The sequence below is a fragment of the Castor canadensis genome, chromosome 1, assembly GCF_047511655.1.
Source record: "Castor canadensis chromosome 1, mCasCan1.hap1v2, whole genome shotgun sequence".
Lineage (NCBI taxonomy): Eukaryota > Metazoa > Chordata > Mammalia > Rodentia > Castoridae > Castor > Castor canadensis.
In genome coordinates, this window is record NC_133386.1 from 85,766,902 (window position 1) to 85,777,341 (window position 10,440).

The following is a 10,440-nucleotide window of genomic DNA, read 5'->3' on the forward strand; positions in this document are numbered from 1 at the left end:
GCAAAAACCCTTGTTCCTTCCTATTATTGCTTATACTCTCTCTTCAACAAAATTAGAAATAAGGGCAAAATAGTTTCTGCTGGGTATTGAGGGGGTGCGGGGGAGAGGGAGGGGGCGGAGTGGGTGGTAAGGGAGGGGGTGGGGGCAGGGGGGAGAAATGACCCAAGCCTTGTATGCACATATGAATAATAAAAAAAAAAAACCATTCACCCAGAAAGATAAATAAATTACACTGCTGACATAAGTGCACCTGTTGCATGTTGAAAAGCCACCAGAGGGCGCAAGCAGGAGACTGGCTCCAAGAAAACTCGCACCTGTTGCTCTGCTGGGTCAAAGTACCAGCTTCAAAGTGAGTGCCTCAAAGAGTCACTGTGGCACTGTGTGCTTGTTAGAAATGCAAATTATAAGCCCCTCCTAATAAACTTAATCAGAATCACCAGAGAAGAGAAGGTGGCCTGGGAAATTGTGTTTTAACAAGCTCTCAAGGTGATTTCCAAACCCTGAAGATTAGAAACCAATTATGTAAGGGAAAAAAAAAAAGGATGGGGATAACAGCTAAGGTAAGATTGTTCCAGGAGTTGAGGGGCAGCATGAGCAATATAGGGAGACCCTGTCCCAAATAAAAACATCACACACACACACACACACACAAAAAAAACCCCACAGATCAACTATCTGATGTCATTTGCTCCCTGTCCTTGAGGGTCTAACTGACCAGAGCCAGAAGAGGATTTCAAAACTGGCAGAAACTTTAAAAGAACAATTGTTATCAGTCTTCTGCCCACCCCTCGAATCAAGACATGAGCAGTCAATATTTGATAAGCTTGCTTTATTTTATGTGAGCCACAGTCTTTATGACTGACCAAAATAATCATTAAAGTAGTTCTCACTATCCATGAAGGCACAGGAAAAATGAATGCAAAAACTTAAGAATATTTAATCTCTTAAATTTTAGTAGCAGAAGCAGGGATGTCCTTGTAACGTTCACAATTTATGCAGTCTTAAAGAGGATGCTGAGGAGTGTCTGACCATGATGAATGGGACTTCAAGAACTCTTCAAGTTGTTTTATCTTCTTAGCTAGAAGACAAGAAACTGATATCAACTATAAAGAAAAATGGTCAGAGTATCCTAGACTGGAGAAGGGAGAGAGATTTGGTAACATTATTTCTAAGAGTGGAGGTCCTGAACCTAGGATCTGTGAATAATGATGCCGCCCAACTAAGGCTGACTTGGGTGGTTATGGGCCTGAATGAAACTCATTTCCGTTGTATTTCCCAAGGTCCTCCTAAAGGAATTTCCCAGGGAATCTGCGCAGTTTCCTGGAATTTAGAAATGTATAAACTGTGAGAAAGTTAAGGGAGGCTGGAAAGAAGCCATCAGGCCAGAAGGATCACCTGTGGCTTCCTCCACATGCAAATTCTCAAAGACCTCACCTCGTTGGAAACGGAGGTCTTTGTGCCACGATGCCAAGCTCAGCAGAATGCTCTTCACTCGATTCTGTATACGTGGCCGTCCAAAGATGGTGATTTCGGCTAGGTTTCCAGAGTCCACGGTGTCCACCCTCAGCAAGGCCTGGCTCATCCACTCCATTTCTGGAATTACGGTTCGGTCTGAACCTACACAGATTAAGGCGAGATTCTAAGGAGCAGCATGGTTTCAGGTCAGGAGGTGTTGGGCTTGTGGGGAATACTGGCCAGGGAAGGGAAGAGCTGGAGGCTGGACATCCCCAGCAACACAAGTGGCCTGCAAATAAGGTCGTGAAGTTGTAGAGTTGCTCAGCTGGGCTTTCCCAAGCTGGAGGGAGCTAACCCAAATACACCCATGGACGGGTGGCTCACCAAAGATGCTGTCTGCCAGCCAAACCTCCAGATAGAACACCAAAGGATCGCTCAGTTCCTGTGCTGGAAACCACCATGGCCTGACACGAATCCGGGGTGCGGGAAGGGGCCTGCTAAGCAGCCGCCCCAGTGAGGAGGCCAGCGTCGGCGTGTCCCCCGTGGCCTCCACAGCAACAGCATGGTCGACCATAGTGGAACCAGGCCCGGCAGAGCACACAGCAAAGGCTCTCTGGGACTTCCTCCCGACACCGTGGACCGAGCTCTTTTACTGAGCCGACAGGCCCCGCCCCTTCCGGCAGCAGCCCGCCCCCTGGCGTCGAGCGGGCCCAATGGCAGCGACCGCTTTGCATTCCCGCCCGGATTTCCTCTTCCATGTGCAACCACTACTGGTTCGAACTCCACTGGAGTCTCGGGCGCTCTGGGTTGTCTTCTCCACCTGGTATCTCAGCCTCAGAGGCTCCTGTCCCTACACGTCGTGATTAAGTGTGAAGTTGATTGGATGACCATAATCCCCTTCAGTGCCTTTTTTAAGGTTTCCAGTTACCTTCCAAAGACAGGTAGGTAGGTAGGTAGGTCAGGCGAGGGCAGGCTTACGGAGTCTGTGTTTTCTGTCATCTGCTGCCCGTTATCATTTCATTCTCCAGAAGGTGACCATTTGAAATCATTCAAAACCAAATGTCACAGGTGGTCGTTATAGAACAAGCAACAAGTTAGACAAATTCATTTATTTCTAATATCCTAAGACAACTAGTGTCTTGGCACGTTTCTCCCAATGCTCTTAATTGTAATTAAAAATTCAAATTATGTACGATTTAACACTTTCAAAGACAAATGGTATACTTCATGTAATCTAGGCACCAGTGGCTCACATCTATAATCCTAGCTATTTGGGAGGCTGAGATCCAGAGGCCAGCCTAGGCACATAATTTGTGGGATCCTATCTCCAACATACCCAGAGCAAAATGGATGGGAGATGTACATAGCATTGTGATGTATAAAGTAATTTGTTCTTCGGATTGACTATAATTTGTTCTTTAAATCTTTTTAATGGAAATTTTAATTGCATAAGGGGGTGATATTAATATACTGAATTTCTTCATTCATATACTTTAGACGTCAACATCCCCTATCTATGACAGGAGGGGGATGTAGCTCAGTGGTGGAGTGTGCTTAGCACACATGAGACCCTGGGTTCAATCACCAAAATGACAAAAAAAACCTGTGAGAGGAGATACTGATTCTAATTTTAGTGACTATTTCTACTTTATGTCACTTTTTAAAATTGGCATAATACATGTGCTGCTGGTTTACCCTAATCGTGATCCACCTGGCATTAATTCTTTAGAGATTTAGGTAGAGATATAATTTCATCTTTTTTTTTTTTTGGCAGCATTGGGGTTTGAACTCAGAGCCTCACACTTGCTAGATAGCCACTCTTACTTCTTGAGCCACCCCGACAGCTCGTCATGTTTTCATAAATCAGTACTTTTTTACTTGAGCCATTCTCCTGATGCTGCATCCAACTTGAGGCCTCTTTACATATAATCTCCCTGTGATTTTCAGACTTGAGGGCTGACAGAGTGACTCAAGTGATAGAGTGCCTACCTAGCAAGTTTAGGCCCTGAGTTCAATCCCCAGTATCTCCTCCCCCCTCCAAAAATATGTAGCTTGTGTTAGCCAAAAAGCTGGTATGTGGTCATTAATTATGTCAACACATTTGAGAAAGCCAGGATCCTTTGTCATTTTCATCTGGATGACAGTTTATTTCTTAATTTTATTTTGGAGGTGTATTCCTTCAGGGACTTTACCCCAGCTTTATTCTGTTTCTTCTTTGGGAAGCCCTATGTTTTATTTGCTGACCCCATATCAACAGAATTACAGTATTTTTAGCACTTAACAGACTGTCAAGTTGAGTCCCTTTTTTAATTATTACTTCCAGGGTGTCCTGTTTTGCTTCAAGGTTTTGGGAGTTTTTTTGTTTTTGTTTCTGTGGCACAGGGGTTTGAGCTCAGGGCCCCACACTTGGTAGGTAGGTGCTCTACCATTTGAACAATGCCACCATCCCCCAGGTGTTCTGTTTTGACTATGATTGGGAGAATGGTGAGCAAATGATAGACTGTGCATGTGTGTTGCAGGTAGCAAAGGTTATATGGGAACGCCTCATACTTTCTGCTTACTTTCTGCTGTGAACCTGAAACTTCTTTTAAAATAATGTCTTGGGTGAGCATAGTGAAGACAACTGGGGCAAAAAAGTTAGCAAGAATCTATCTTAAAAATCAAGTCAAGCCAGTGCCAGGGGCTCACGCCTGTAATCCTAGCTACTCAGGAGGCAGAAATCAGGAGATCACAGTTCAAAGCCAGCCTGGGCAAATAGTTTGCAAGACTGTATCTCAAAAAAAAATCACAAAAATAGGGCTGGTGGAGTGGCTCAGGGTGTAGGCCCTGAGTTCAAACCCCAGAACCACCAAAAATAAATAAATAACTGATCAAGCCAGGTGTGCTGCACGTCTAGAATCTCAGCTACATGGGACGAAGAGGTAGGAGTATCAAGGCATCAAAAGCATGAGACTTTGTGAAAAATAAAGCAAAAAGGGCCAGGATGCAGCTGGATGTGTACAGTTTTAGTGGTAGAGCACTTATCTAGCAAACAGGAGGCCCTGAGTTCAAGCATCCATACTGTCAAAAAATTTTAAGTGTAATTTTTTTTTTTTTTGGCAGAACTCAGGGCCTACACCTTGAGCCATTCCACCAGCCCTTTTTTGTGATGGGTTTTTTCCAGATAAGACCTTGTGATGTATTAGCCAAGGCTGGCTTTTTTTTTTTTTTGCACTGAAGTTATGTATTTTAACAGCTTTACATGTAGTATTCATATATAAAAAACTTTAAGTGCTTTTCTCCAATTAAAAAATCTAAGAATTCAAAAATAAGGCATTCAATTGTTTGAAAAAAGTACAGATTTACAAAATGTGTATATTCTGTCATGAAACCTCCATACCAACATTACACACTTGGAAAAAATACAAACAGGATATGTTATAAATTTATGTAGCAATAACTTAGTTCACACCATGCAATAAAAAGTACATTAATACACAAACTTTTGTAGGTTTTAAACTGAAGGACTTTCTTTTTTCTGCAGAATCCTTAAAATCTGTGGCACTTAAAATTTGTTAGCCTTTCTGTTAGGAGGTAAATTATAAACAACAATGATGAAAAGATGAACAGACCACTTCTCTTTTATGAATCATTCCTGCTTTGTTAAACAATGGCCAAACTCTTTTCTCATCCTCTCATCATCTCCTTTGTTTTCCTGATAGAGCTGGGTTGCCTGGCTATTGACTGAACTGTTTAGATTTGGTTCATCCAACAGAGACTGAATTGGTATTGATGGTTTTCTTTTTTTTTCCTCTTTCTTTCTTTGAATTGATGTTCAGACAGAAGACAGCATATGTTGGACTCCATCCATTCTGAAGGATATCTAAACACATGCTACATCAGCATACACATTTAGAAACATTTTGGATAAAAACCTCTCAACGGTCGGCAGTTTATTTGGATATTCTTCAGAAAATTCTACTACTAATTTAAAAGTACCATCCTCAAAGGGTGTCCCTTTTGGTCCCAATATAACTGCATCCACTGCACGATATTGTTTTCAGATGGGGTGCCACTGACCCTCCCAGGTGGGTCTTGCAATCATCTGAGATCCTGCATGAGCCTCCTGAGGGTCGGGTCCACATACCCCCCACCTGCCCCGCAGTCAGTATGAAAGGAAAAGAGGCCATGCACCCCCACCCCGGTGCAGCCGAGAATCACTGTGGGCCACCACAGGCTGGCTTTGAACCGTGATCCTCCTGAGCTCTGCCTCCCAAGAAGTTAGGATTACACGCACGAACCACTGGAGTCGTGTTCCTAGGGCTCTTTATCTGGGGCTTTGAGTAGAAGTCCTCTTCAGGAGCCCCTGTGGAGGCCTACTCGTGGGGTAGACGAGGAAACCTTGAAAACTTTACCCCCAGCCCTGACTATGCCAAGTACTTTTCTGCTGTAGCCTTCCCTCCCGCCACCCACCCAGGCTCCATAGAACTGCTCTTAACTGTGCGAGAACCCCTGTGACCAAACTGATCAACCTGACCCTCCATCTGTAGGTTTTAGCCTCTGGTTTTATTACCATTGCAGTAAGTGATTAAAGCTCAACCCTTTCCATTGTAAATTGCTGCTTTGCCTTTAAAAAAACAGGATATTCTAAGGATAGAACCGGGACTTCGGGCATACTAGACAAGCACTCTACCACTGAGCTACATCCCCTAGTCCTAGCTGGCTGCCGTCATAAGCTATCCTTACAAACAGCTCAGTATTCTTCTCTTTCATCTCAGTTGAACACAAGAGCCAAGGCATTCCTAATGACAAAAGGAACTTATCTAATTGTGTTTGAATAATCTCAATAAAACTCTTGATGTTTTTGAACTCAACTTTGTGGAAATCATCAAAAACTCATCACTAAGGCCCTAAGCTTGTTCTCACTTGGATTTTTTTTGGGGGGGGGGGTTGTTGATGGGACTGGGTTATGAACTCAGGACTTTGAGCATGCAAAGCAGGTTCTCTACTGCTTGACCAACACCGTCAGTTCATTTTGCTCTGGGGTGGGGGGGGTGTCTCATAAACTCTGCCTCTGCTGGGGCTAACCTCAAACTGGAATCCTCCCCATCTCAGCTTCCCAGGTAGGTAGGATTACAGGCATGAGCCACCAGCACCCAGCTAATTTGGATGGTCTATATTTGCATCCAAGATAACCCATGACTTTGCTAACTGCTGAAGCTGTGATGAGCACAGGATATGGTCATTCGTTTATACTCTCCTCTCAACTTTTTGTCGTTTGAGATGTTGCACAACAGGGCTGGCAGAGTGGCTCAAGTGGTGGAGCACCTGCCTAGCAAGCATGAGACCCTAAGCTCAAACCCACTACCATCAAAAGAAAAAAAGAGAAAAGATGTTCCACAATTAAAATTAAGGATAGTTCAAAATGTCAATATTATCAAAGACTAAATAAACAAGGAATGATTCTAGGTTAAGAGATCAGAGATGTGACAACTAAATGCAATGAACCCTCCCTCCTTGATAGAAGTGAAAATTAACTACAAAGAATCTTTTGTCCCTGTTGGCAGGACTGGGGTTTGAACTCAGGGCTCGCCCTTGCTAGGCAGGCACTCTACCATTTGAACCACTCTACCAGCCCTTGTTTTTGTTGATATTTTCAAGATAGTGCAGCCTGGCCTCAAACCTTCTGATCTCTGCCTCCTGAATAGCTAGGATTACAGGTGTGAGCCACCGGCGCCAGCAACTATAAAAAATCTTAATTGACACTTGGGAGGCTGAGACAGGAGAATCTCAAGTTTGAGGCCACCCTAAGCTACATATGAGACTCTGCCTCAAAAAAAGTGGAAATTGGACTCTATGTCTGTATTAGATAATAGTACTGGACTAATACTGAATTTCCTGAATTAATAATCATATAGGATTATATAGATGTCCTTATGCTAAAGGGATAAATGTCATGAGGTTTGTCAATTACAAACAGTTCACAAAAGAGGCCTATTTAGTAAGAGAGATAAAATAAATGTTAGTTTGCTGAGCTCCTGCAAGCAGACCTGGGGCCTGTGGGGAGCGGGGCAGGGCTGTCTCTCCCAATCCAGGAAAAAGTCATGGATAAAGCCAGTCTCTGAACATCCATGCCAATTCCTACCCAAAAGCATAGAGGGAGAAAAAGAACAGAAGAAGCAGTCTGGCGGTCTAAGAAGGGGTGGGACTCATCTGAAATTAAGAGAGTGAAGGGAAAAGGCACCTGGAGCCTGGAATATTCAGCTGCTACCTCTGCAGCATAAATTGTAGGGGTGTAGAAATCCCCGCAGTCAACACTCTCTGATCACATCAGAGATAAATGTGACAGGGAGCTGGATGCCAGTGGCCGGCCCATGCTTGTAATCCTTGCTACTTGGGAGGCAGAGATCAGGAGGATCAAAGTTGGAAACCAGCCCTGGCCAAATAATTTACAAGACTCTGTGTCAAAAATATCCAACACAAAAAGGGGCTCATGGAATGGCTCAAGTGGTAGACTTCTTGCCTAGCAAGTGTCAAGGCTCTGAGTTCGAGCCCCAGTACTACCAAAAAAAAAAGTGTTAGGGAATAGAAAAATTTCTCCTCCTCCTTTTTTCCTCTTCACCTTCTTTCTTCTTTCTCTTCCTCTTTCTTCTTCGGGTCAAAATTGGACATAAACTCTGCCTTTTAATCTTTATCAAAACTTCTCAGTGTCTGGAGAGGGAAAGTGGGTGCTGAAAGCCCTACAGTCATGTCTGTTCTCTACTGGCTTAGTGGATACCCTTCTAAATCCTAAACCAAATTCTAGAGCAAGAGAATCTATTGCTTTTTATTGAAAAAGGTTTAGGGCTCAGCCTTTCTGAGACCCCCTCCCCATATGGGGGCTTTTCTTTTCCTCTCTGCTTAATGAGTCTCTGCTCTTTCACTGAAAAAAGAAAGGAAAAAGGTTTAGTGTCACAGATCTGGGGGGAAATGAGGTTGGCTCTATTTTGTGAAAAGTTTAAATGCAGAAAAGTACATAGTTTCATGTTACCTGGAATTACCATTTTATAATGCCTTTCCTCACCACCTCGCCCTCTAAGAAAGCAGAATCAAAGTCTCATTTACTCATCAACTCAAGCACAAGGAATTAGCTAATTTTTTGTTGTTGTTGTTGATGGTTTTTGGGCAGTAGTGGGGTTTGAACGAACTCAGGGCCTCATGCTTGCTAGGAAGGCGTTCTACCACTTGAGCCACTTCACTAGCAAATTAGCTAATTTTTTTTAAAGACTTCTTTATTTATTTATTTTGGCAGTATTGGGGCTTGAACTTGCCATGGGTGCTCTACCACTTCAGTCACATGCCCAACCCTTTGGTTTAGCCTTTTTTTTTTTCTCCCTTTGTTTGCTGTACTGCATGTTGAACTCAGGGCCTCATGCCTGCTAGGCAGATGCTCTTTTCACTTTAGCAGCCCTTTTTTTGTGTTGGTTTTTTTTTGGGGGGGGGGCGGAGATAAAATCTATTTGCCTGGGGTTGGCTTCAAACTTCTAGATCTCCTGATCTCTGCCTCCTGAGTAGCTAGGATTATAGGTGTGAGCCACTGTACCCAGCTTGGTTTAGGTTTTGTTTTGTTTTTGCAGTACTAGGGCTTGAATTCAGGGCCTACCCCTTGAGCCACTCCACCAGCCATTTTTTTGTGATGGGTTTTTTCAAGATAGGATCTTGCGAACTCTTTGCCTGGGCTGGGTTTGATCCATAATCCTCCTGATCTCTGCCTCAGAGTAGCTAGGATTACAGGCGTGAGCCACCAGTACCTGACAAAAGTGGACTTTTTTTTGGCAACACTGAATTTGAACTCAGGCCCTCAAGCTTGCTAGGTAGGTAGATGCTCTACCATTTGAGCCACTCCACCAGCCCTGTTTACAGGTATTTTTTTTTATTCATGTGTGCATACAATATTTGGGTCATTTCTCCCCTCTTTACAGGTAGTTTTTTAATAGGGTCTCACATTTACACATGGGTGGGCCCAAACCTCGATCTTCCTATTTATGCTTCCTGCATAACTAGGATGTCAGGCACGCACCATCACTCCCAGCCTTTATTCATGGAGATGGGGGAGAGGGTCTCAAACGTTTTGCCCCTGTGGGCCTTGAATTGATCTCCTTTTAGGAGTAGGTAAGGTTGCAGGCCTAAGGCTTTTTTTTTTTTAAGTTACCATTATAGTTAATTGGATGCAATTTAACCCATTCAACACAGGAGGGACTATGTCTTGTACTTTTTTTTTTTTCAATCTCTGACACTAACCATAGTGCCTAGTATCATGAGTGTCCATTATGCTCAGTGGATGACTGAACTGCTATTTGTTCAGACAATGCGAATATATTAATCAAAGCAGAGGCATTCTAACCTGGCCTACGGCCCAGAAATTATACGACCGGCCAGAGCCAGAGTGCAATGATAGGAGTGCTTCAAGCATGAATTCAACTTATTTTCTTAGCTCTAAAACTATAGCAAACATTCAGGTGATTAGTGTGTGAAGGATTGAGCAACGCCTCTCAAGCCAGTAATAGTAAAACTAGATCATTACATAAATTGTGTGCACTAGGACCATTTTTAATACTAAAATAGGCTTAAACACATCGAAGGGCTTCCTCATGTAGCAAGGAAGGATATTTTCTCATCTTTTTGTTTCAACTTTTTTAATGAGTGAATTGGAACATGCTATAAACATAACCCGGGCTTTGGAGGCATAGTTAAAAAAGGTTTCCTAAGCACTGAGATGCTGTGTAGCCACAATTCGCGTTTAATAATGCGTGGGCGAAGTCCCGCGCCTGAAAAGAAACACACGCTCTAGGTAGTGACTAGTTCAAGGCACGCCCCCACGATTAAGAGAGCGGATTGGCTGAGTCGGGAAGGTCCCGCCCACAATGCCCATCTGCCAATGACTGTGCGGCAAGAGCAGGGGGGCGGGGCGAGTCTTGTGCTGGCTACTTAAGTAGCAACCGCGTGGCGGCCCTAGCATGGGGTTTC

At 43.6% G+C, this 10,440-nt stretch overlaps 1 protein-coding gene and 1 pseudogene across 1 annotated transcript; both read right to left on the bottom strand.

Annotated features, from left to right (window-relative positions):
* Window positions 1–814: 814 nt before the first annotated feature.
* On the bottom strand, window positions 815–2,833 carry Ooep (oocyte expressed protein). Its single transcript, XM_020187777.2, has 3 exons — window positions 1,840–2,833; window positions 1,435–1,617; window positions 815–1,078 (listed from the first exon to the last, which is right to left on the bottom strand). The coding sequence occupies exons 1-3, from the start codon at window positions 2,027–2,029 to the stop codon at window positions 1,002–1,004; spliced, it is 450 nt and encodes a 149-aa protein (XP_020043366.1). The 5' UTR covers window positions 2,030–2,833; the 3' UTR covers window positions 815–1,001.
* Window positions 2,834–5,076: 2,243 nt separating this feature from the next.
* LOC109702429 (ubiquitin-conjugating enzyme E2 B pseudogene) lies at window positions 5,077–10,432 on the bottom strand (annotated as a pseudogene).
* Between the last annotated feature and the right edge of the window lie 8 nt (window positions 10,433–10,440).